The 27,582-nt window shown below is 36.8% G+C and overlaps 2 protein-coding genes across 2 annotated transcripts; one reads left to right on the plus strand and one right to left on the minus strand.

Annotated features, from left to right (window-relative positions):
- Positions 1-11,245: 11,245 nt before the first annotated feature.
- Positions 11,246-14,054, plus strand: LOC111811439 (mitochondrial import inner membrane translocase subunit PAM16 like 2). Its single transcript, XM_023698287.2, has 4 exons — positions 11,246-11,576; positions 12,168-12,255; positions 13,567-13,700; positions 13,795-14,054. Exons 1-4 carry the CDS (start codon positions 11,574-11,576, stop codon positions 13,918-13,920), a joined length of 351 nt encoding a protein of 116 aa, XP_023554055.1. The 5' UTR covers positions 11,246-11,573; the 3' UTR covers positions 13,921-14,054.
- Positions 14,055-14,211: 157 nt separating this feature from the next.
- LOC111811438 (serine/threonine-protein phosphatase BSL1) lies at positions 14,212-27,234 on the minus strand. Its single transcript, XM_023698285.2, has 21 exons — positions 26,860-27,234; positions 26,631-26,691; positions 26,431-26,509; positions 26,245-26,324; positions 26,077-26,171; positions 22,840-22,939; positions 22,670-22,739; positions 21,825-21,926; positions 21,624-21,705; positions 21,361-21,531; positions 20,905-21,091; positions 20,628-20,820; positions 20,380-20,544; positions 17,711-17,949; positions 16,641-16,725; positions 16,462-16,560; positions 16,188-16,387; positions 16,041-16,116; positions 15,003-15,138; positions 14,777-14,916; positions 14,212-14,687 (listed from the first exon to the last, which is right to left on the minus strand). Exons 1-21 carry the CDS (start codon positions 27,062-27,064, stop codon positions 14,604-14,606), a joined length of 2,649 nt encoding a protein of 882 aa, XP_023554053.1. The 5' UTR covers positions 27,065-27,234; the 3' UTR covers positions 14,212-14,603.
- Between the last annotated feature and the right edge of the window lie 348 nt (positions 27,235-27,582).

A 27,582-nucleotide genomic window follows, 5' to 3' on the forward strand; every position in this document is an offset into this window, starting at 1 on the left:
ACAGGGTCGTTAACTCGATCTGAAAAGTTGTTTTCTCATTTTAGTATCATACCCTATCCACTAAAGATTGTCCTAAGCTTAAAATATGGAAGAAAAAAAACATTTACTCGTGTCGATAAGATTTCACAACCTCAACCCTTATGAAAAGACCCTCATGGAGGCACCCGAATCACCATCGGAAAAACCAATTTTTCTCTCGATCTTTTTCGACGAATCTGTAAGGAACGCTCAAGATTAAGAATCTTACACATATAATTGGTGAAAATACGAATTTTTTTCACTTTCGCTTCCGGGCCATTTTGGACTCAAATTCCATAGGTGTTAACATAGGAACTTTTTTCCCCTTTGAGACAGGGTCGTTAACTCGATCTGAAAAGTTGTTTTCTTGCTTTAGTATCATACCATATCCACTAAGGATTGTCCTAAGCTTAAAATATGGAAGAAAAAAAACATTTACTCGTGTCGATAAGACTTCACAACCTCAACCCTTATGAAAAGACCCTCATGGAGGCACCCGAATCACCATCGGAAAAACCAATTTTTCTCTCGATCTTTTTCGACGAATCTGTAAGGAACGCTCAAGATTAAGAATCTTACACATATAATTGGTGAAAATACGAATTTTTTTCACTTTCGCTTCCGGGCCATTTTGCACTCAAATTCCATAGGTGTTAACATAGGAACTTTTTTCCCCTTTGAGACAGGGTCGTTAACTCGAACTGAAAAGTTGTTTTCTCGCTTTAGTATCATACCATATCCACTAAGGATTTTCCTAAGCTTAAAATATGGAAGAAAAAAAACATTTACACGTGTCGACAAGACTTCACAACCTCAACCCAAATGAAAAGACCCTCGTGGAGGCACCCGAATCACTATCTGAAAAACCTCTGTTTATTTAGATATTTTTCGACGAATCTATAAGGAACGCTCAAGTTTAAGAATCTTACACATATAAATGGTTAAAATATAAATTTTTTTCACTTTTTCTTCCGGGCCATTTCGCACTCAAATTCCATAGGTGTTAACATAGGAACTTTTTTCCCCTTTCAGACAGGGTCGTTAACTCGATCTGAAAAGTATTGTTCACGCTTTAGTATCATACCATATCCACTAAAGATTGTCCTAAGCTTAAAATATTGAAGAAAAAAAACATTTACTTATGTCGACAAGACTTCACAACCTCAACCCTTATGAAAAGACCCTCGTGGAGCACCCGAATCACTATCTGAAAAACCTTTGTTTCTTTCGATGTTTTTCGACGAATTTGTAAGGAACGCATAAGTTTAAGAATATTACACATATAAATGGTTAAAATTCGAATTTTTTTCACTTTCGCTTCCGGGCCATTTTGCACTCAAATTCCATAGGTGTTAACACAGGAACTTTTTTCAACTTTGAGACAGGGTCGTTAACTCGATCTGAAAAGTTGTTTTCTCGTTTAAGTATCATACCATTTCAACTAAAAACTTTCCTAAGCTTAAAATATGGAAGAAAAGAAACATTTACTCGTGTCGATAAGACTTCCCAACCTCAACCCTTATGAAAAGACCCTCATGGAGGCTACCGAATCACTATCTTAAAAACCTTTGTTTCTTTCGATCTTTATCGACGAATCTGTAAGGAACGGTCAAGTTTAAGAATCTTACACATATAATTTGTTAAAATACGAATTTTTTTCACTTTCGCTTCCGGGGCATTTTGCATTCAAATTCCGAAGGTGTTAGCATAGGAACTTTTTTCCCCTTTGAGACAGGGTTGTTAACTCGATATGAAAAGTTGTTTTCTCATTTTAGTATCATACCATATTATCTAAAAATTGCCCTAAGCTTAAAAGATGGAAGAAAAAAAATATTTACTCGTGTCGATAAGACTTCACAACCTCAACCCTTATGAAAAGACCCTCATGGAGGGTACCGAATCACTATCTCAAAAACCTTTGTTTCTTTCGATCTTTTTCGACGAATCTGTAAGGAACGGTCAAGTTTAAGACTCTTACACATATAATTGGTTAAAATCGAATTTTTGCAACTTTCCTTCCGGACCATTTTGCAGTCGAATTCCAAAGGTGTTAACATAGGAACTTTTTTCCCCATTGAGACAGGTTCGTCAACTCGATCTGAAAGGTTGTTTCCTCGTTTTCGTATCATACCATATTCACTAAAGATTGCACTAAGCTTAAAATATGGAAGAAAAAAAATATTTACTCGTGTCGATAAGACTTCACAACCTCAACCCTTATGCAAAGACCCTCATGGAGGCTACCGAATCACTATCTGAAAAACCTTCGTTTCTTTCGATCTTTTTCGACGAATCTGTAATAAACGGTCATGTTTAAGAAAATTACACATATAATTTGTTAAAATACGAATTTTTTTCACTTTCGATTCCGTGCCATTTTGCAGTCAAATTACGAAGGTGTTAAAATAGGAACTTTTTTTCCCTTTGAGACAGGGTCGTTAACTCGATCTGAAAAGTTGTTTTCTCATTTTAGTATCATACCCTATCCACTAAAGATTGTCCTAAGCTTAAAATATGGAAGAAAAAAAACATTTACTCGTGTCGATAAGACTTCACAACCTCAACCGTTGTGGAAAGACCCTCGTGGAGGCACCCGAATCACCATCGGAAAAACCAATTTTTCTCTCGATCTTTTTCGACGAATCTGTAAGGAACGCTCAATTTTTATGAATCTTACACATATAATTGGTTAAAATACGAATTTTTATCACTTTCGCTTCCAGGCCATTTGGGACTCAAATTCCATAGGTGTTAACATAGGAACTTTTTTCCCCTTTTTGACAGGGTCGTTAACTCAATCTGAAAAATTATTTTCTCATTTTAGTATCAAACCATATCCACTAAATATTTTCCTAAGCTTAAAATATAGTAGAAAAAAAATATTTACACGTGTCGATAAGACTTCACAACCTCAACCCTTTCGAAAGTACCCTCATGGAGTCACCCAAATCATTATCTGAAAACCCTTTGTTTCTTTCGATTTTTTTCGATGAATCTGTAAGGAACGCTCAAGTTTGATGAATCTTACACATATAATTTGTTAAAATACGAATTCTTTTCACTTTCGCTTCCGGGCCATTTTGCAGTCAAATTCCAAAGGTGTTAACATAGGAACTTTTTTCCACTTTGAGACAGGGTCGTTAACTCGATCTGAAAAGTTATTTTCTCGTTTTAGTATCATACTATATCCACTAAAGATTGTCCTAAGCTTAAAATACGGAAGAAAAAAATATTTACTCGTGTTGATAAGACTTCACAACCTCAACCGTTATGGGAAGACCCTCGTGGAGGCACCCAAATCACTATCTGAAAAACCATTGTTTTTTTCGATCTTTTTCGACGAATCTGTAACGAAAGCAAAATTTTTAAAAAGCTTACACATATATTTGATTCAAATACGAATTTTTTTCAGTTTCGCTTCCGGGCCATTTTGCAGTCAAATTCCAAAGGTCTTAACATAGGAACTTTTTTCCCCTTTGAGAAAGGGTCGTTAACTCGATCTAAAAAGTTATTTTCTCGTTTTAGTATCATAACATATCCACTAAAGATTTTCCTAAGCTTAAAATATGGAAGAAAAAAAACATTTACTCGTGTCGATAAGATTTCACAACCTCAACCCTTGTGAAAATACCCTCATGGAGGCACCCAAATCACTATCTGAAAAACCTTTGTTTCTTTCGATCTTTTTCTACGAATCTGTACAGAACGCTTAAGTTTGATGAATCTTACACATATAATTGGTTAAAATATGAATTTTTTTCACTTTCGATTCCAGGCCATTTTGCAGTCAAATTACGAAGGTGTTAACATAGGAACTTTTTTCCCCTTTGAGACTGGGTCGTTAACTCGATCTGAAATGTTGTTTTCTCGTTTTAGTATCATACCATATCCTCTAAAGATTGTCCTAAGCTTAAAATATGGAAGAAAAAAAATATGTATTCGCGTCGATAAGACTTCACAACCTCAACCCTTTCGAAAGGACCCTCATGGAGGCACCCAAATCATTATCTGAAAAACCTTTGTTTCTTTCGATTTTTTTCGATGAATCTGTAAGGAACGCTCAAGTTTGATGAATCTTACACATATAATTTGTTCAAATACGAATTTTTTCAACTTCGCTTCTGGTCCATTTTGCAGTCAAATTCATTAGGTGTTAACATATGAACTTTTTTCCCCTTTGAGACAGGGTCGTTAACTCGATCTGAAAAGTTGTTTTCTCATTTTTGTGTCATAGTATATCCACCATAGATTGTCCAAAGCTGAAAACATGGAAGAAAAAAAACCTTTACTGGTGTCGATAAGATCTCACAACCTCAACCCTGTCGAATAAACCCTCAATGGAGGCACCCAATTCATTATGTGAAAAACCATTGTTTGTTTAGATCTTTTTCAACAATTCTGTAAGGAGCGCTCAGTTTGATTAATCTTACACATATGTTAGGTTAAAATACAAAACTTTTTCACTTTCGCTTCCGGGCCATTTTGCAGTGAAATTCCATAGGTGTTATTAACATAAGAACTTTTTTCCCCTTTGAGACAGGGTCGTTAACTCGAGGTGAAAAGTTGTTTTCTCGTTTTAGTATCATACCAGATTCACTAAAGATTGTCCTAAGCTTAAAATATGGAAGAAAAAAAACATTTACTCATGTCCATAAGACTTCACAACCTCAACCCTTATGAAAAGACCCTCATGGAAGCACCCGAATTACTATTTGAAAAACCTTTGTTTCTTTCGATCTTTTTCGACGAATCTGTAAGGAACGCACAAGTTTGATGAATCTTACACGTATAATTGGTTAAAATACAAATTTTTTTCACTTTCGCTTCCGGGCCTTTTTGCAGTCAAATTTCATAGGTGTTAACATCGGAACTTCTTTCCCCTTTGAGATAGGGTCGTTAACTTGATATGAAAAGTTGTTTTCTCTTTTTAGTATCATACCATATCCACTAAAGATTGTCCTAAGCTTAAAATATGGAAGAAAAAAAAACATTTACTCGTGTTGATAAAACCTCACAACCTCAACTCTGTCGAAAAGACCCGCATGGAGGCACTCAAATCATTATGTGAAAAACCTTTGTTTTTTTCGATCTTTTTCAACGAATCTGTAAGGAACGCTCAAGTTTGATGAATCTTACACATATGTTGTGTTAAAATATGAAACTTATTCACTTTCACTTCCGTACCATTTTGCAGTCAAATTCCATAGGTGTTAACATAGGAACTTTTTTTCCCTTTGGGACAAGGTCGTTAACACAATCTGAAAAGTTGTTTTCTCGTGTTAGTATCATACCATATGAACAAAAGAGTGTCCTAAGCTTAAAATCTGAAAAAAAAAAAAAAAAAAAAAAAAAAAAAAAAAAAAAAAAAAAAAAAACTTTTACTCGTGTCAATAAGACCTCACTACCTCAACCCTTTGTTTCTTTCGATCTTTTTCGACGAAAATGTTTAGGAACGCTCAAATGTTGGGTTAAAATACGAAACTTATTCACTTTCGCTTCCGTGCCATTTTGCAGTAAAACTCCATAGGTGTTAACATAAGAACTTTTTTCCCATTTGAGACTGGGTCGTTAAATCGATCTGAAAAGTCGTATTCCCGTTTTAGTATCATACCATATCCACTAAAATTGTCCGAAGCTTAAAATATGGAATAAAAAAAATATTTACTCGTGTCGATAAGACCTCACAACCTCAACCCTGTCGAGTAGACCCTCATGGAGGCAACCAAATCATTATGTGAAAAACCATTGTTTGTTTCGATCTTTTTCCACCAATCTGTAAGGAACGCTCAAGTTTGATCAATCGTACACATCTGTTTAATTAAAATAGAAACTTATTCACTTTCGCTTTCGCTTTCGGGCGATTTTGCAGTCAAATACCATAGGTGTTAACATAGGAACTTTTTTCCCCTTTGAGACAGGGTCGTTAACTCGATTTGAAAAGTTATTTTCTCGTTTTCGTATCATACCATATCTACTAAAGATTGTCCTAAGCTTAAAATATGGAAGAAAAAAAAACACTTACTCGTGTCGATAAGACCTTACAACCTCAACCCTGTCGAGTAGACCCTCATGAAGGCACCCAATTCATTATGTGAAAAACCTTTGTTTCTTTCGGTCTTTTTCATCGAATCTGTAAGGAACACTCAAGTTTGATGAATCTTACGCATATGTTTGGCTAAAATATGAAACTTATTCAATTTCGCTTCCAGGCCATTTTGCAGTCAAATTCCATAGGTGTTAACATAGGAACTTTGTTCCCCTTTGAGACAGGGTCGTTAACTCGATCTGAAAAGTTTTTTTCTCGTTTTAGTATCATACCATATCCACTAAAGATTGTCCTATGCTTAAAATATGGAAGAAAAAAAACATTTACTCGTGTCGATAGGACCTCACAACCTCAACCCTGTCGAGTAGACCCTTATGGAGGCACCAAAATCCATATGTGAGAAACCTTTGTTTCTTTCGATCTTTTTAAAAGAATCGGTAAGCAACGCTCAAGTTTGATGAATCTTACACATATGTTGGGTTAAAATACGAAACTTATGCACTTTTCCTTACGGGCCATTTTGAAGTCAAATTCCATTGGTGTGTTAACATAGAAACTTTTTTCCCCTTTGAGACAGGGTCGTTATTTCGATCTGAAATTTTTTTTTTTCTCATTTTAGTATCATACGATATCCACTAAAGATTATCATAAGCTTAAAATATTGGAGAAAAAAAGTATTTACCCATGTCGATAAGACCTCACAACCTCAATCCTGTCGAGAAGACCCTCATGGAGGCACTTAAATCATTATGTGAATAACCATTGTTTCTTTCGATTTTGTTGAACAAATTCGTAAGGAACGCTCAAGTTTGATGAATCTTACACATATGTTGGGTTAAAATACGAAACTTATGCACTTTCGCTTACGGGCCATTTTGCAGTCAAATTCCATAGATATTAACATAGGATCTTTTTTCCCCTTTGAGACACGGTCATTAACTCGATCTGAAAAGTTGTTTTCTCATTTTAGTGTCATACAATATCCACTAAAGATGGTCCTAAGCTTAAAATATGGAAGAAAAAAAATCCTTTACTCGTGTCGATAAGACCTCACAACCTCAACCCTATCGAGAAGACCCTCATGGAGGCACTTAAGTCATTATGTGAATAACCATTGTTTCTTTCGATTTTGGTCAACAAATTCGTAAGGAACGCTCAAGTTTGAGACATATGTTGGGTTAAATTACGAAACTTATGCACTTTCGCTTCCGGGGCATTTTGGAGTCAAATTCCATAGCACATAGGAACCTGATTTCCACTTTGAGACAAGGTCGTTAACTCGATCTGAAAAGTTGGTTTATCATTTTAGTATCATACCATATCAACTAAAGATTGTCCTAAGCTTAAAATATGGAGAGAAAAAAAAACCTTTACTCGTGTCGATAAGACCTACCTTAACCCTATCGAGAAGACCCTCATGGAGGCACTTAAATCATTATGTGAAAAAGCTTTGTTTCTTTCGAGATTTTTGAACGAATCGGTAAGCAACGCTCTTGTTTCATGAATCTTACACATATGTTGGGTTAAAATACGAAACTTATGCACTTTCGCTTCCAGGCCATTTTGGAGTCAAATTCCATAGGTGTTAACATAGGAACTTTTTTCCTCTTTGAGACAGAGTCGTTAACTCGATCTAAAAAGCTGTTTTCTCGTTTTAGTATCATAGCAAAATATGGAAGAAAAAAAACCTTTACTCATGTCGATAAGACCTGACAACCTCAACCCTGTTGAGAAGACCCTCATGGAAGCACTTAAGTCATTATGTAAAAAACCTTTGTTTCTTTCGATCTTTTTGAACGAATCGGTAAGGAACGCTCATGTTTGATGAATCTTACACATATGTTAGATTAAAATACGAAACTTATGCACTTTCGCTTCCGGGAAATTTTGGAGTCAAATTCCATAGGTCACATATTATGTTTTTTCCCCTTTGAGACAGGGAAGTTAACTCCATCTAAAAAGTTATTTTCTCGTTTTGAATAGTATAATATCATATCCACTAAATATTGTCCTGAGCTTAAAATATGGAAGAAAAAAAACTTTTACTCGTTTCGATAAGACCTCACAACCTCAACCCTGTCGAGAAGACCCTCAGGGAGGCACTTAAATCATTATGTGAAAAACTTTTGTTTCTATCGATCTTTTTGAACGAATCAGTAAGAAATGCTCAAGTTTGATGAATCTTATACATATGTTGGGTATAAATATGAAACTTATGTAGTTTCACTTCCGGGCCATTTTGGAGTCAAATTCTATAGGTGTTAGTTAACATAGGAGCTTTTTTCCCCTTTGAGACAGGGTCGTTAACTCGATCTGAAAAGTTATTTTCTCGTTTTAGTATCAGACCATATCCACTAAAGATTGTCCTAAGCGTAAAATATGAAAGAAAAAAAACCTTTACTCATGTGGATAAGACCTCACAACCTCAACCCTGTCGAGAAGACCCTCATGGAGGTAGTTAAATCATTATGTGAAAAACCTTTGTTTCTTTCGATCTTTTTGAACGAATCGGTAAGGAACGCTCAAGTTTGATGAACCTTACACATATGTTGGGTTAAAATACGAAACTTATGCATTTTCGCTTCCGGGCCATTTTTTAGTCAAATTCCATAGGTCTTCACATATTAACTTTTTTCCCTTTGAGACAGGGAAGTTAACTCGATCTAAGCAGTTGTTTTCTCATTTTGAATAGTATAATACCATATCCACTAAAGATTGTCCTAAGCTTAAAATATGGAAGAAAAAATGCCTTTACTCGTGTCGATAAGACCTCACAACCTCAACCCTTTCCAGAAGACCCTCATGGAGGCACTTAAATCATTATTTGAAAAACCTTTGTTTCTATCGATCTTTTTGAACGAATCAGTAAGAAACGCTCAAGTTTGATGAATCTTACACATATGTTGGGTTAAGATACGAAACTTATGCCCTTTCGCAACCGGGCAATTTTCGAGTCAAATTCCATAGGTGTTAACATTTGTCCTTTTTTCCCCTTTGAGACAGGGTCGTTAACTCGATCTGAAAAGTTGTTTTCTCGTTTTAGTATCATACCATATCCACTAAAGATTTTCCTAAGCATAAAATATGGAAGAAAAAAACCTTTACTCGTGTCGATAAGACCTCACAACCTCAACCCTGTCAAGAAGACCCTCATAGAAGCACTTAAATCATTATGTGAAAAACCTAAGTTTCTTTCGATCTTTTTCAACGAATCTGTAAGGAACGCTCAAGTTTGATGAATCTTACACATATGTTGTGTTAAAATACAAAACTTATACACTTTCACTTCCGAGCCATTTTGGAGTCAAATTCCTTAGGTGTTAACATTGGACCTTTTTTTCCCTTTGAGACAGGGTCGTTAACTCGATTTGAAAAGTTATTTTCTCTTTTTCGTATCATACCATATCGACTAACGATTATCCTAAACCTAAAATATTGAAGAAAAAAATATTTACTCGTGTCTATAAGACCTCACAACCTCAACCCTATCGAGAAGACCCTCAAGGAGGCACTTAAATCATTATGTGAATAACCTAAGTTTCTTTCGATCTTTTTAAATGAATCTTTATGGAATGTTAGGATCGCACAACAACGCACACGCTCGATCTAGATGAACACAAAGAATGGGATAGAGAAAAGCGCAAGGAGAACTCTGGCTAAAAGGATTTTTCTATTGATGACTTCACGTATGTACAGTAAGATAGAATTACAGAGAATAGAAAGTACATCTCAAAGCTCTACCCGACGGGATATATATATAGTTCAATTTACTATATATAGCTTTACCAGATTTAACCATCTACTATATATAGCTATTTACTATATATAGCTTTACCCGTTTTAACCATCTACTATATATAACTATTTACCATATATAGCTTTAACGGATATAGCTTTACCAAATATAGCTTTACCGGATATAACCGTTGACCAAGCTATAAATAAGAATGAGGCTCTATAACCTAACATGGAATGCTCAAGTTTGATGAATCTTACACAAATTTTGGGTAAAATACGAAACTTATGCACTTTCCCTCCTGGGCCATTTTCGAGTCAAATTCCATAGGTGTTAACATTGGAACTTTTTTCTCCTTTGAGACAAGGTCGTTAACTCGATCTGAAAAGTTATTTTCTCCTTTTAGTATCATACCATATCGACTAAAGATTGTCCTAAGCTTGAAATGTGGTAGGAAAAAAAAATTTACTCGTGTCTATAAGACCTCACAACCTCAACCCTATCAAGAAGACCCTCATGGAGGCACTTAAATCATTATGTGAATAACCTAAGTTTCTTTCGATCTTTTTCAACGAATTTGTAAGGAATGTTCAAGTTTGATGAATCTTAGACATATGTTGGGTTAAAATACAAAACTTATGCACTTTCGCTTCCGGGCCATTTTGGAGTCAAATTCCATAGGTTACATTGGAACTTTTTTCCCCTTTGAGACAGGGTCGTTAACTCGATCTGAAAAGTTGTTTTCTCATTTTAGAATCATACCATATTGACTAAAGATTTTGCTAAGCTTAAAGTATCGAAGAAAGTAAACATTTACTCTTGTCTATAAGACCTCACAACCTCAACCCTGTCAAGAAGACCCTCAAGGAGGCATTTAAATCATTATGTGAATAAACTAAGTTTCTTTCGATCTTTTTCAACGAATCTGTAAGAAACGCTCAAGTTTGATGAATCTTACACATATGTTGGGTTGAAATACGAAACTTATGCACTTTCACTTCCGGGCCATTTTGGAGTCAAATTTCATAACACATTGGAACTTTTTTCCCCTTTGAGACAGGGTCGTTAACTCGATCTGAAAAGTTGTTTTCTCATTTTAGAATCATACCATATTGACTAAAGATTTTGCTAAGCATAAAGTATCGAAGAAAGTAAACATTTACTCTTGTCTATAAGACCTCACAACCTCAACCTTGTCCAGAATACCCTCAAGGAGACATTTAAATCATTATGTGAATAACTTAGGTTTCTTTCGTTCTTTTTCAACGAATATGTAAGTAACGCTCAAGTTTTTTTATCAAATCTCATTTTTAAGAAGAAATAATATTAATGGAAAGAAAACAGAATAAATAATAAAACAAAATAAAATAATGGATTTTTAAATACTTTACCATAACAAATGGATTTGTAAATGTTTATTAAAATAGTATATAGTGCTATAATTTGAATTAGTTCTTTTTGCTGCACCGCCTCTCCCTCCCTTCTCCCTCTCTTCCCTCCTCGATTTTCCGCTGCCCCTCCCTCGATTTGCCGCCGTTTCTCGGAGATTTGTCGCCGCCCCACCCTCTGTTCACTCCCACGATTTGCTGCCGCCCCTCCCTCTCTTCACTCCCTTGATTTGCTGCCTCGCCCCCCCCCCCCCCCCCCCCCCCCGTATCAACGATTCGCCCCTACGATTTCCTGCGTGGTTCGCTAAATAACCTTTCTGATTGATTTCGTAGCTCTAGCGGCTTTAACAAATCCGGACCTGTTATCAAGGCCAGCCAATTAATCATGGTATCTCTATTCTTTCTTTCTCTCCTCCTCCTCTCACTTTATGGTGGATCGATTTCTAAGATTATGAGAAAATGAACATCGAACAGGAGCCGATGCATAAATATATTTGATGTTGTTAATCTTATCTGAAATATTATGTATCTGTCTCCTACGTTTGGTAATTTGTTTCCAGATTGATTATAGATTATGGGTTTAATCCGAAGTTTCATTTCGTTCCCAAATTTTCTGTGGCCAAATTTCGGCTAGGGAAAAGACTGAGAGTTCCTTGTGGAATTTTTCTCCATTTTTTATTTTATTTATTCTTTTCTTCGTATTTATTCTATACATATTGGGTTTGATTTTCTTGTCCTCTGCGCTTTTTATTGAGCATTTTCGAAATGTGTTTGTTTATCTTGTGTCATGTTATATCTATCTTGAGTGTACATTGATCTTTTTACCGATCGAATCAGTGCTATCAAATTAAAACAGGTGTATTTACTTCTGCTCTGTTGATAACTTTAATTTTGACAGAGGAGAGGAGTAGATATTGTATTGCATAATTTTAAACAACTTCCTATAAGAGAGCCTCTTTGCTTGTATGTATTTGGACAGGCTGCGAAAATTCTTGCCAATTTAATTGTGATGGGCTCTGGGATACTTGCTAGGGCCTTTGTTCAAGCCTATCGTCAAGCCCTTACGAGTAAGTACACTTTTTATTCCACCCCTGGGTTTTTATCTCTATCGGAAGTTGGCCAGATTGCCTCAATATTATTGTTATTGGTGTCAATTGTTTTTGGATGGCTTGATTGAAACTTGATATGTAGAACAAAAGAAACTTGCACCTTATCTTTGAACTATTAGAAGCTTTAATGTAAATGGGGTAAGTTTGGAAACAAGCATTTTGCCAATAAGAACAAAGCTCTGTGTGCACATAGATAAATTCTGCTTCAGGTGATATTCAAATAGACATCAAAGATTTTTTTTTTTTTTTTTTTAATGGGCTTGGGGGATGTTAGCATCCTGAATTTCTATTTTTTGTTGAGGATTGTTGGGAGGAAGTCCCACATTGGCTAATTTAGGGAATGATCGTGGGTTTATAAGTAAGGAATACATTTCCATTGGCATGAGGCCTTTTGAGGAAACCCAAAACAAAGCCACAAGAGCTTATGCTCAAAGTGGGTCATACTAGTGTGGAGATCCATGATTCCTAACATCTTTTACATCCTTCCTCGTCTTTGAAAGCCAGAATAATGCCTTCTTAGATCTTCAGTAAGTGGTCAATTGAATTTGTTGTTTTTCTAGTCTGTGATATGTATAAGGGTTTTGCAAATATAAACCAAGTTTTATATTCACATATTTTATAATTTTCTTTTCTTTAACAAATAGATATGAAAACTTTTTTGAGTGTCCATGGCCTGGATGATAGCATCCTGCAGTTCCTCCTTTTACCTTTTTGGTCAACCTTGAAAGGCGGAATAATATTGTTACGAGTCCAAGTATGTGATCAAGTTATAGGTCTCTTGTAAGGGGAGGTAGACAGTGTTTGTGTGGGTTGGATGAAAGAGTAGAATTCTTCTTTCGACCTACTTTCAAATAGAGAGACAAATAGAGAGAAGCTTAATACCTCTTGAGTGTACACAAGACTCATTACTTATTTATTCACTGCTTCACTCCGTTCCTCTTTTTTCTATTACTTCTTCCCCGGCTAGATTGAAAACAAAAATTGTACTATCTTCATTGATATTTATGACTATAATAAATATCTTCCTAGATCTTTTGAAAAAAAATTGTTTTTATTTTCCTAGCACGTGGCGTGAGAAGTGATTTATGGACCACAGTTTGGTTAGAGATGCTTTCGGTATAGTTGTGTTGTAATCTGTTGAACACGTACTTTATTAGTTTGGCAAATGTAGTTGTTCATACAAAGTTTTTACTTCTTAATGAAGGAAAGTTTGATGCTTGTAGTTGAAGATGATTACGCTCAGTAACAAGTCTTTTTCGTGCGGTGTAGATGCTTCGAAGTCCGGTGTTGCTCAAGAAACAATTCAAAACAGTGTTCGCAGAGCAAGCAAAGTGATGACGGAGCAAGAAGCCAGGCAGATTCTTGGCGTCACCGCGGGAACGCCTTGGGAGGAAATTGTGAAGGTCAAATATCTATTGCTTTTCACTAAAATAGTTCCTGCCTTGTATATATTATTATGAATAGGTGTTTGACAATCCTTCCTTCCTATGTTTACAGAAATATGACGCTTTGTTTGAAAGGAATGCTCAGACTGGAAGCTTTTATCTTCAGTCAAAAGTTCACAGAGCCAAGGAACGATTAGAACCTCTCTACCAGAGCAAAGGTCAGGATGCCCCTAGCTGAGGAATGTGTTGTGTTGTGTTTTGCACATTCACCGTTCTTGTATAATTCTTAATTGGTCATGGCCGCCATGAATGATGAAATTGATGTAAAATCTTTTCTTCCATTTGTGGGAAAAAAATCGTGCTTTGAAATTAGTATTTTGGATCTCGATGCCTTGAGAGCACCTAACTTTCGTTTCATACTTTTAGTAAATCTCAAAAACAGTCTACAATTAACTTAGGTTCAGTTGTCGCTATTTATTATCGTGGGTACCATTGTTGCCATCTATTTCGGTTGCAAAATGGACTCTCAGGACATAACTCGAGTATAATTGTATAAGGGAAAAAGTCACCATCAATGTATTCGGTTACAGGAATAAGGGTTATTTCGAAAACAGATTCTAAAGCGAAACACAGACAGTTTATTCTACAACATTAACACTGAAAATCTATGTTCGGCGGCAGAGCCTACAACCAAACATACACCCACAAGCTAAATGTTGAATATATTACAATATTATAAATGTGGCCCAAGCGTCGAAAAAATGAACCACTGTTTTACGCTTTCTGCAACCTCAAAGTCGTATATCTTCCATAAACTAGAAATTCCAGGTGCAATTATTTTCTTGTGTTGAAATGCTGAAGATGTTGCTCGTGGAGAATAACACCGAATCTAAAACTTATTACCAAGGCAATAAGGTAAATTCATATATAAGCAAGAGAGCTACGATCTAGATCGGGCTGTGGGCGGCCTCGGGTTGGAGTGGGAGGCCTCTGAATGTTAAGTTCCTGAAAGAACAAGAACAAGGATTAGTGTTCAGGGTTGTACTTTGCTAGTACTTGGCATTTGGGTTATTTAAATTTAAAGGGTAGTGTACCTGCATCCAAGTGTCTTCAATGATGCGTTCTGGAGATGTTTCTGGTGATTGGAGGGGCGGTGGCAAGGGATGGATCAACTTTGGGACAACGACCAATCCCCTCCCAATAACCAATATGGCACCAGCGTTGTTTGCAGTTCCTACGCATCCAACTCATTATAGGTCCAAGTTTGAAACTTTTGGAATTCAAGAACAAAACAAACACAACTATTTATGTTTTACTCACCACAATAGTTAGTGGCAGAGAATAGAGTGATTAGTTGTCCCTGAGCAAACCGTTCAAATCCATCCATGACGCATTCGTGGGCTCTTATTATGAGCTGTATACTGTTTCTCTTGCAGAATTCTGTAACGCGATCAGGCTGCAAAAACGGAAAAAAAAAAAAAAAAAAAAAGGGTCAAACTATTGATTCATGGGACAAGTCATTTTGTTGTATTAGCAAATGCAAACATTTATCCATATAAAAGAAAATTGCCCTTTCTTTTCCTATGAGAACCCATTTTTCAATAAGAGGTCAATACTAATTGAGAATTGTTGCTAATTTAGGGAATGATTATGGGTTTATAAGAGGAACACATCTCCAGCCTTTTGGGGAAGTCCAAAGCAAAACCATGAAAGCTTATGCTCAAAGTGGACAATATCATACCATTGTGGAGATCTATGATCTCTAACATGGCATCAGAGTCATGCCCTAAACTTAGCCATTTCAATAGAAGCCTCAAATGTCGAACAAAGAATTGTGAGCCTCGAAGGTATGGTCAAAAGTGACTAATGTGTCGAACAAATGGTGTACTTTGTTCGAGAGCTCCAGAGAAGGAGTCGAGCCTCGATTAAGGGGAGGCTGTTCTAGGGCTCCATAGGTCCAGGGGAGACTCTATGTTGTACTTTGTTCGAGGGGAGGATTGTTGAGGATTGTTGGGAGGGAGTCCCACATTGACCAATTTAGGGAATGATCATGGGTTTATAAATAAGGAATACATCTCTATTGATATGAAGCCTTTTGGGGACACCCTCAATAGAAGCCTTTTGGGGACACCCAAAGCAAAACCATGAGAGCTTATGCTCAAAGTGGACAATATCATACCATTATGGAGATCCGTGATTCCTAACGGACACACACACAAAAAAAAGAGGAGAAGCAAGCTAATATCCTCTTGAATTATGGTTGAACACAGATAAAACAATAAAAGAGAGAATATGGTTTGCATAATTTCTTCTCTTGTTCTTCTGTAATAAATATGTAGCCGCTAATAACTAGCATACCCCAAAGGTGACAAGACCAGGCCCCCTAGCATTAGGTCTTAGACCTTCAACACTGTCATTTTCTGTCGGATCAGACCTGCAAACAGACACAATAATTCACAATCCAAATGAAATAAAAAACAAAAATATGAAAGAAATTAAATATACCAAAGCAGATCCATCAAAATAATAGACCCTGCATCCATTGTAATGGGTCTTTCAAGCTTCTCTATTTGTTCAACCGTGTGTATTGATCGCCCTATGCCTCCATGCATGCAAATAATCTTCTTTTCAATCAATGCAGCAAGTGGAAGGTAGTTGAATAGTTGATTGAAGCGCGTCCACGCCCAAATTCCATCACTCTCTCCCTACAGACACCTACGTTACTGGCTCTAATTAACTTTAAGTAATATTAATGTTGTAAATACGTATCTATTCCTACCATTCTCTCTATGCATTCAAGACGAAAACCGAATAGTGCATTTATATCCGCTGCCTCATGGTTTCCACGGATTAAGTGAACATTATCAGGGTATTCAATCTGCAAATTCGCAATCATGTCAATATACGTTTACAAGAGTGACATAATAGATCATTCGAAAAAATTAAATAAAATCTTGCCTTGAGAGCGAGAAGTAAAGTTATAGTCTCCAAGCTGTGTTGTCCTCGATCAACGTAATCTCCCAAAAACAAGTAATCAATATACCTGAAATATTTTTTAGAAGAAAAAAAAAATCTCACTTAGCAAACACATTAATCTCTGAAATGAGTTATTATTATTATTATAAGAAACAAGCCTAACTTTCTAAATGTAAAATCATAATCATCACGAGACCACCACCAACAGGTTGCTATTCTCCCAAATCTTCGCCATTATCGAATGAGCCCACAATAGTATGGAGTATTACAAGAACAGGATAAGAATTACTTCAAAAAGGACACATTCAACCAAGTTTGAGCCCTCGTGTTGTTCAAGCACTTCTCACATCTAAGAAGGAAAGCTCTATTAGGATCGCACTAATGCACACACTCGATCCACAAAGAATAGGAGATAGAAAATACGAGGAATATTGGCTAAAGGATTTGTATTCCACCGGACAATACATTCTTGCACTGCCTAATAGGGTATGTATATATATATAGTTTTAGTTTAATAAATATAGCTTTAACAGATTGAACCACCTACGAAATATCTACCATATATATCTCTACCCGATCTTTTACTATAAATAATCATCAGACTCCATATCCCAACAAGCTCTTGACGCATGTATGTGGATAGCCGAAATGTTTTCTAAGGAGGATCTAAGGACTGAATATCACCAAATTCGTATTAGACTAGGAGACGAATGGAAAGCAGCCTTTAAAACCAATGCCGTATTACTTTTCTAAAAAATATGATTTTGTTAGGTTGACTCCTTTTTTGTGGGCTTTATTTTGGTATGCCTAAAAGTTCGATTTCTCTTTAAAATATGTATATAATATATATATATATGTATGTATGTATTCTCTCAATGTTGAATTATAGATTTTCCATGTTTGAATACATAGGTTCACATACACCTAAGGATTCAAAAGGTCATACGGCAAACATACTCCAGATTTTAAGTTGATTCAAAACCAAAAGAATTACGTAGATGCAATGGAAGGAAACAAGCAGTTGTAACATAATCTTAATTGGCAATACTCACGTTATGTCTCCAGCTGTGGAGGGGAATCCATACTCATCAAAAAGCCTCATCAAATCACCAAACTGTCCATGAAGATCACCAAATACTTTAACTGGAGCTTTAAGCTGTAGAACTGTCGGCTCGTGCATAAAGATCTGTTCAGCAGCATAACAAAGCTCACCCACTTCATAGGAATCTAGGAAAAACCTCCTATTAGCAGGGGCTTTCCAATTCCGAGGTCTAAGTAAACTTGAAATGACCTGCAAAAGAGTCGAGAAAATAACCATCTGCAGATCGGAAAACAAGAGCAAAAATTTCCAAACTGGTTTATATGAAACAATGGATCATTTAGGGAACCCAAACCTGTTTGCAGCAACCTGTTATCCAACTATTTTACAATTAATGAGCCAAAGAAAAATAAGTATGCTTCTATTGTTATCCAACTTTTTTATAACTAGTGAGAAATACCTTATCCATGCTTCTATTGTTATCCAACTTTTTTATAACTAGTGAGAAATACCTTATCCAATCTCTTTTTTCCGTGCAGAAACCTGTTTGTGAGCTCTTCACAGGACAATAATTCGTAAGTCTCTCTTCTTTGAATTGGCTTGTTGCTTGAATTGTCTAATTTTCTAGTGGTTAGGAACCACGACTCTCCACAATGGAATGATATTGTCCACTTTGAGCATTAGCTCTCATGGCTTTGCTTTGGGCTTCCCCAAAAGGCCTCGTACCAATGGAGATGTATTCCTTACTTATAAACTCGTGATCATTCCCTAAATTAGCCAATGTGGGGCTCCCTCCCAACAATCCTCAACAATCCTCCCCTCGAACAAAATACACCATAGCCTCCTCTGAGGTCTATGTAGCCCTCGAATAGCCTCCCCTTAATCGAGGCTCAACTCCTTTCTCTGGAGCCCTCAAACAAAATACACCCTTTATTCGACACATGAGTTACTTTTGACTACACTTTCAAGGCTAGCAATTTCGTTGTTCGGCACTTGAGATGGTTGCTTTGGGCTTTCCCAGAAGGCCTCGTACCAATGAAGATGTATTTCTTACTTATAAACTCATGATCATTCCCAAAATTAGTTAACGTGGGACTCCCTCCCAACAATCCTCAACACTAGTGACCACTGAGATTCTTCTTGTTTTAGGAGTGGAACAGTTTCACGTTTAGTGAGTGTTCGTAGAAAAAGTGCATGGAAATCTTGTTTTCATAGCCTTGTTTTTATTGGAGGGATTCGAAAAATAGTAAATATTATAAATTATACTTCATGGATTTTCACTGCTGTATGTAATGTATAAATGCTAAAGAGTGCATCCAATATCTGTCAGCTAACTTTCAAACATAGAAAAACAAGATCATAGCCTAATAAGAGTTTATATCTACTTGAATCTGATGCTGCAATTCATAAGTGGCATTGACATGTTGAATAACAATTGTGCAAAAATACATTGATCAGTTTTGTTCATTTGATTTAGCTTTCAAGAAAGACCAATATGGTGTTGTTCTTGCAGCTTGGTACTGTGTCCATATTAACTGTGGTGGGAAGGAAGCATTAATTGATTAACAGAACAACCAAATTTTATGGAGACGCAACAATGGAAAATCATCAACGTTTTTCAAGGTGGAACAAACTGGGGATTAAGCAACACTGGTACTTTATGGATGATGATAGTACAACAGATGACTTTTTTGCATTAAATTCATCTTCTCTCTCAATACCAAAGCCTGAATTGTACATGAGGGCACAAATTTCTCCAATCTCTCTTATTTTGCGGATTTTTGCTCCTAATAGGAGCTTAATTTCTCATTTTCGTAATAACTGAATGATAAGAATCACGGTGTTTCAAATGTTCCCACTGGACTATTACACGATCCAAGGTCAAGAAAATTCAACAAGCATTCATTCTTTATCTACAAACTCGGATAGACTCGATTCAATTGTTATTTCATGTGTTACAAGTTGATTCGATTGAGTAAGGACCGTTTGAAGCTTCGGAAGTGAATATTTGCACAGTTGAAGTAGCGGATGAGGTTGCTATAACTAGCACTCAAGGGATAATTTGTTAGAAAACTTTGTTTATTATTTTAATTCCATAATTTCTTGTGTGGGAAAAGGGGTGGGAGTTTACTCGTCAAAGTGGACATAACATCTATTTTTGTGGAGATTTAAAGGGCAGTGGAGTAACTCACCCATCATGGCCACTAACTACCTTAGTGGGCATTTGAAGAATTGGATATATACTATGTAAATATCCGAGATTTTGATGAGATTTTGATGAAATTCAGCTCTCAAATTGAGACTTTCACCCATAGAAATTGGAGCATCATTTTTTTCATTTCTAAGTTTCACGCAATTCTTGTGGTAGATTGCATCTGAGAGCCTTGATCAAGTTCAATTGTGGAGTGACTCAATTTAGAACAAGGTTCCAAATCTTGCTTATAGATCTTTGATCGTAAGAGGTAATCTAATTTTAGCCTTGTCTCTTAGTGATCCGAATTTTATATACGGAGGTATTAATTTCTTTGATTCAAGGGTTCTTGCTTCAACAAAAGCTTGGATCGTTGGGCTGAGGATTAGGGTTGTCTTATCACTAAATGCGAAGTCTTTATTTATAAATAAATAAATATATACATATATATATAAGGAACAAATCAGTTTTATCGTGCTGCATCGACATACCTTCTTGTGTAAGCCCTGAGGAGATTTCTGCCTGGAAAATTTCTTGGTTGGATATGACAAGTCGTTTGATGGAATCATTCTTCTACTCTCGTTCTCAAATTGATCCAAGGACAACTGCCTCACCATCCCACCAAGGTTACCTATAGCCTCTTTAGCTACTACAACCTGGAGAAAGAAAATAAATAATTTCACAACAAGAATGTAAAAAAGAAAGTTATAGAATGTTAGCAGTTTCAAAGAGAACATACAGCTCTTGAATGCAAACGGACATCAGCCTCATAATCACTAGCATCTGAAGTTGTTTCGGCAGTTCGTGAGTTGTCGTCTGAAACAGATGTGTCTTCAGCAGAGGCTGCCTGAACCGCGTGCCAGACAGCACTAGCAGCCTCAGCTTCAGCAGCAGAAGCCTCCCTCAATTTCTCCATAGAACTTTTATCCATGCTGAAAAATATATAATTGCATGAAATAATTTCTCCAAGCTGGAACAAATGCCATCAGTTGAAGAAGAGGTCTACAGAATAATACCTCGTGGCGCTGGCCGAAGGACTCTCCAGTCCATCCGAAGATGGCAATGTCATCGATGAACTTAGATTAGATTGATTGTCTTTTGAACTTATTATAAGAGATGCTCTCTCAGATGTTATCACATGAGAATTGATTTCAGATTGAAAAGAAGAATTTTCTGCGACCAAAAAATCATCTAGCAGCATATCTGCAAAACAATGTTTTTATGACAATGTCAAAAACATGGAACAATAAATTGATTAATGACTTGGAATTAGGTCAAACATAACATCTGAAACATGGGATTGTGGACAGAAAATTAAAGAACTTATAGGGTGCAATATTGCTCTGTGTGTGTGTGTGACAAAACACCAAATCAACATTGCTGCTTCTTCATACGCAAATATGAAACTCCATCATACAGTTAAACAGGGTGTCAACATGAAAGTAGAACAGCTTCTCTTCACATTTTCTTACCCCCTCTAAGACCACCATAAATGTAAATTCGGACACCAACAGATGCAGCTGCATGCCGACAGCGACGCATAAGCTCCAAGGAGGAGTCATAATCAGGGTGACCCTTGTTTGCTCGTGATGAAGTTACTAGCCCATTTCTATCCAACCATACTCCAGCAGCAGTGTCCAATACTATTAAATGCCAAGATAAATAAACATTTAATAAACAGATGTATAATAAGGATACAGAATAATGATTATCACCCTGTAACAAGCGAGAGTACCTGCAATAGATGCTTCACCTTCTATTGCACGTCCACCCCTCAGAGTACCTCCTGTAACATGCAGTCGTGCACCAACAAAAACCTAAATAATATGCAAGCCAAATTCTAAAAATCAGATGGCTACGTGATTTGAGCACCAAAAAGGAAAACTAGCTAACTAGCCCCCCACCCCTCAAGTTCTAGAATTAGACAGTCACTTACTGCAGCATGTTGATATCTAGGCGACGGAGATACCCCAGGTGCGAGGGTCCACTCCCACTGACCATTTCTATGCATCAACAGCCCATATGCATCTGCCAATGGCTGTAGAGAACAAAACACAACATAACTGTGCGGAAAAGTCTCAATAAAAAAATATTGCTCAGTTATAGAAAACAAGGCAAGGACTGAGCACAAAAGGCGAAGGCAGCATACTGTTCCATTTCATTCTTAAACACGTTCTACTTTATTTTATCAATATCAAACATACCATAAATTAACCCATTAATCCTTTATAAATAGAGGTTAATTCCCTTGTATTAGTAGACTTTTTGAATCATAATAAAAATACTCATTCCACGGTCCTTAGAGAAAAAGTAAAGCTTAAATTTATTGCATCAGTAGACTTTTTGAATGATGATAAAAATACTCCTTTTAAGGTATTAACAGGTTTTCTCCTTTGATGCTTGGTTGCATCAGTAACTCAAACTGCTACCTTAAACTACATGAATATCATAGAAATTAAAGCCACTCTTCTCTACTATTTTCACTTTTCAACTTCTATCATAACCATCGAAGTTCATTGCCAATTTTTTTTTATATATATTCCATCACCATAATGGCCTTTATCAAAAGAAACTTCAGTGAAATAAAATAAAATAAAATTTGTAGCGTACACATAACACTTGTTTAATAAAAAGAAATAAGAAAGTCTTCGATTTTCCACGAACTATATAGCATCAAATACAATATGCTTATGCCAAAAGTTGATTATCATATGTATCTAGTTCTTTTTTAGAATGAATATCCATGTTAGATTATATCAACTAGAAAAGGGTTTGTCATACTGCGCCTGAAGAGTCTCTTCCCCCACAAAGTAAAAACATGCCATCTGATCGCGCACTAGCCGTTGCGTACCTACAAAGAAACATGTAACTCTATAACTTTCCATAATTTATAGAAATAGAAAACGCTAGAAATTTTATTCATTGGTAAGACAAATAAATAATATACTCACATTCTAGCAGATGGTCTATCACCTTCTGGGTTCAACTTCTGCCAGGCATATGGTTTCTGGGCAGTATCTAGAGCCCAAGCATCAGAAAGAACTCTTTTTCCTGATATAGAACATAAAAAGTAAAAGAAGTATTATGTAATCTTGGATCCGGTCAAAATAACTTGATTTGGTTCAAGTATGGGTTGGATCAAAATATACAACTAAATAAATAAACAAAACTTGTGGTTGATTTTAAGTCGGATTCCAAGTCATGTCTTCTCCCCCTTCCCTACAGGTGACAGCGCTTACAACACAAAGCATATGTATTACCAACTATGTGTACCTTACGGATCTATACGCAAGGCTTTGCTCAAAGGAATACTTTTTGGAGGTCTAGGAGGACATTTCAACCAAGATAAGACATTTGACCTTGTTTCTAAATGATTTTATTAGGCTAAATTACATCATGTGTTTATAATTTTGTTAAAACGATCTAATGATTGTCAAACTTCCAAGGCACTTTTCAATCCCTGTGTTATATACACCATTGCCTATCCCAAAGACGGTTTGGGAGGATCTCTCCATGGACTTCATACTAGGTCGGCCTAAAACTCTACATGGTCGTGACTCTGTCCTATCTGTTGTGGACCATTTTAGCTGTTGTTCGTCTTCATGGCATCCCAAATCCATCGAGTCCAATAGTGATGTGAAAATCCTTAGATATTTTTGGTTAGGAGGGCCCTTTGGAGGAAATTTAATAGTAGTCTCATGTTTAGCACAGCAAGTCATCCACAAACTAACTGCCAAACTGAAGTGACTGTGGGCAACCTCATTTGTTGATGAGGGATTACTCGTCCTAAACATTGTAGAACAAGGTAAGCTTCTCTCCTTCAATCCTTCTTTCACTCTAACCTCCTCTCCTTTTCTTTTCCTATTACTGATTTCACTCGGTAAATGGGTTCATTCAATACAGTAGCTCTTTTCTTGAACAAGGTAAATAGGCTGATGAGATTACCTTCCTTATTTTATGGGGTAAGCACTAAACTAAGGTTAAGTCAGTTCTTTGCCCAGATTCAGTTCTTTGCCTGCCCAGATAAAGAAGATGAGAGTAAGATTAGAACAGGACATATGGCCGGTCTCTCTCTCATCTGTTCTTTCCTGAACCTGATTGAACGAAGGTAATGTTAAAGAAAAGACGAAAGCAAGAATGAGAGTTTACAGTAGGGGAGAGTACAGAAAAGATATAGTGAAACCGGAACCTTCCTGATGATCCGATTCCTTCAGGAACAGTAAACTGGGAATCTTAGCTCTGATCTTTCTCCTGATTACACCCCGTTCTCTGGAACTCCCACTAAAACATCACTTCACGTATCGCCAACCCCGAGCCATACATTGAAGCAGACCGTCTGTCCTGCACATTCTTCTCTCAATCGACATGAGGACCAATCAGCCAACAGCCAGCACAGCGGCCTACCCCCACATGGAAATGAAAGAAAGATCTCTGAATGAGAATACCTTTGATAATAGAATCAGATTCTTTCTCAAGGGGCAACACCAGTAAAGCAGGAATTTCAAGCAATGCATCCAGCCATATCACTGCAGGGACAGGTATTCCCTTCCCCTGATTCATATTCAATTCCTATTCTTTCTTCTCTCAGTCATTCTCCTTCACCTTTATTACCAGAAGTTATTGGATTAAGGAGAGTGACGGAACCCGACTCCTCTGCCTATTTATTCTTTCATTTCCCTAGGGTGGAACTATTCAAAGACTCGGTAAAGCTCCTTAACTTAACCCATTTATTCTTGAACAGCTCTTTCTCCTTATTCTGTTCCTATTCAATCCTGAACCTTTGTTTGACTCTATGACCATCTGTTCTGTTCTTGTTCTTTCCCTGATCTTTCTCTTCTCTTCTCTTTCTGCTTATTCATCAAGTGTTTCAAGACTCAACTCAAGAGGAATGAGACAAAACAGTTCAAGAATGAATTAGCTGCTTTTCAAGACTCAAGCAAGAAAGACGACTTATTCTAGATCGTTCACTACTGAACCAGGAACTGTAAGAAAAGAGATGAATGAATGAGAGAGAGTTGTAGAACTGAACTACTTCACGAACCTACCTTCTTTCACTCAATCGGTAATTGACGATATTCCCTGAGCTACTTCACGGTAAATAGGCAGGATGAGAAGCTAGCTCCCGAACTTATTCTTTTTCTTCTCTTTCTCCTTGTTCCTATTCAATCCTGAACCTTTCCAGTCGAGTAAATTCATTCAATCCTCTAAAAGAAGAAGAAGAAGACAATTCTCCGTCACAAGAAAATATGTTGCCGTGAGGAGGAACTTGCTAGTTATATCATCTGCCTGAATTTCAAGACGTTACATTCTTCGAACCAATCATACACTTTATTGAGATAGGGAACCCAAGGAGACCCCCCTCTGAGAACCGTCTATGAGAATTTCATCTCGTCCGGCCGGCTCAAACAGAAAGACCCAAATATCGCTCGTAACGAATTTCAAGACGTTACATTCTTCGAGCGCTCACCCTTATTATGGGGCGCACCCCCCTTTTTCTTATTACTCAGATAGGTCAATCTCACCTTTTGGAAATCTCTCATAAGGGGAAGTGGTAGTATAGGTTTTTTTTGAAGATCTCTCCCTTCTCCATTATTCTAATCATTGAATTAGGTAGGACCTGTGAATTTCCCCCCGGTTGTTGATGTAGTTGGATCTTCTATTTTGCCGGGACATTTTGTTAGCCGAAGCTGAATTTGAATTCAACCATATGAAGAACAAATCTACAAGGAAGTGACCATTATAGATTGCCTGAATTAACCCACCACAACTAATGGTAGATCTTGCTAACCTTCCTTCTTCAGTGGATTTTAGGAGTGAAGCAAAGGAGATGGTGGAGCACATCGTCGAATTACACAAAGATGTTGTGCTCAACTTGAAAAGGTCAACCTTGCTTACAGGTCTGTTACAGATGTGCATCACCCGACAAGTCTTTTGTCTCTAAGGTCTTTAGGCTATTTCTCCTTTTTCTCTCTTTAACATATCATACTTTGTTACTGATGCCCAAAAACATAATATGTAAAACGGTTTTTGTGCCTTTTTGTTTAGAACGTGTCTCTCTTGTGGTCCAACAAAAGTTGGTTCCTCATTAAAATGTAGATAGATCGAGATTTGCTCGTTTTTTAAATTAAACTAATCCAACAAAAGAATAGAAGAATAAGCATATAAAACAAGTGTTCACTTGCACGTACCATCATTACCACTCACAGAAACCAGATATCTTTGAGCAACCAAGTCCATCACATGGCCATAGCGAGGTCCAGGTCCCTGTCCTTGTACCACCACCCTATATTCCCATTTTGATATAAGTTCCAAGAATTTCCCACATCTTAAGTACAGAGATAAGGACTCAATTTTACCTGTGCCACTTGAATTTATCATTTGTTAAATCAAGCACATAGAGATCATCTGTGGAATGCCCAGCCGGACCAATGCCACCCTAACCAAAAAAATATAAATTCAGTTCACACAAGTACCAGCTTGAGCAACCATACAAGGAAACCTCCAAAATTTTCAATTCTTGCGAACTTTTCTTGTCCAATCACCTGGAAAACAACCATGGTACCCACTGCGGCTGCAGCATGTGCAGCCCTTGGTGATGGTGGCTCACCAGCAGGTCTGATTCTAATATCCAAACATCCAAACATCCAAGCAATAATAGTAAGCACATCCAACTCAACTTCACAAATAGAAGAAACTTGGTTACGTGTGTGTGTGTGTGTGTGTATGTTTGTAAAGATAATACCTGGTCCATTTCCTAGTGAGAACGTCATAGGAGTGCACAGAATTGGTCACACCCGCCAATCCTTCATGAATGCAACAAAATTATCACAAACCTAATCTAAGAATTCAGAAGTAAAGCGCATAGCTGTAAACTCATGGAATTACAATCGACCAGATTTCTAATTCCATAAACTCTTCGAAAAGAAATAATATAGTGACAACAATTGTAGAAAAATTGGAAGGCAATTTACTGATTCCAGGAGCAGCAGAGGAGGCTCCGCCCTCGATGGCAGTGGCGCCGCCAAAGAGAATGAGTCGGGGGCCGAAGGATTTAGTGGCAGCGACGGCAGTGAGGGTGTGGCCGCATCGAGGACCAGGAGCGTCGTCGTCGGTGTCCCAGTATGTCTCGAGTGGCCGATACGAGGGAGCCGGGTGTAGCCACGGCTTGGAACCCATGTATAACCAGGGCGCCCCCGAAGAGAAGGTTCAGATCTAACAAACGGAACTCAACTACACATGATGGGATGGAGGGTGGGTGCCAATTTGAAGAAAATATATGAGAAAGCTGGAATCCAATGCTGGGACCCGAGCCAGGCTCCGGAACCTCGTTCTATAGTCTGCTTCTTTCGGTTTCTGTAATCAAGTCAAACCGGGTTCCTGCGGGGACATACACATCTTTGACTTCCAACTTTGAATTTGGAAATGAGTCTACCACCACTTTTTTTTTTTTTCTTTTTTTTTCTTCTTTTTTTCACTTTAATAAATTTTTTAATTTGGTATAAAATAAATTTCTCAACCATTTTATATTAATATTTTATAATTAATAATCAAAAATATATTTAATATATATATATATATATATATGGATTATTTAAACTTTAAAAAAATACATATTTATCTTTTGAAAAAAATTAACGCATTTTATTTACATTCTTTTATTTTTGTTACTCGTTTAGTAATACATTCTTGAACTC

The sequence above is a fragment of the Cucurbita pepo genome, chromosome 15 (genome assembly GCF_057944985.1).
Source record: "Cucurbita pepo subsp. pepo isolate OVF chromosome 15, ASM5794498v1, whole genome shotgun sequence".
Taxonomy (NCBI): Eukaryota; Viridiplantae; Streptophyta; class Magnoliopsida; order Cucurbitales; family Cucurbitaceae; genus Cucurbita; species Cucurbita pepo.

What these genes read in the sequence shown, in the direction of transcription:
- LOC111811438 (XM_023698285.2), bottom strand. Translation starts at nt 27,064, where the DNA reads ATGGGTTCCAAGCCGTGGCTACACCCGGCTCCCTCGTATCGGCCACTC. An exon ending in CTAGATATCAACATGCTGCA is followed by an intron (nt 21,706 to 21,824) that starts GTAAGTGACTGT and finishes CATATTATTTAG; the next exon opens with GTTTTTGTTGGTGCACGACT. An exon ending in TTGAATGCATAGAGAGAATG is followed by an intron (nt 16,388 to 16,461) that starts GTAGGAATAGAT and finishes AGGTGTCTGTAG; the next exon opens with GGAGAGAGTGATGGAATTTG.
- LOC111811439 (XM_023698287.2), top strand. An exon ending in CTATCGTCAAGCCCTTACGA is followed by an intron (nt 12,256 to 13,566) that starts GTAAGTACACTT and finishes CGTGCGGTGTAG; the next exon opens with ATGCTTCGAAGTCCGGTGTT. An exon ending in CTTGGGAGGAAATTGTGAAG is followed by an intron (nt 13,701 to 13,794) that starts GTCAAATATCTA and finishes CTATGTTTACAG; the next exon opens with AAATATGACGCTTTGTTTGA.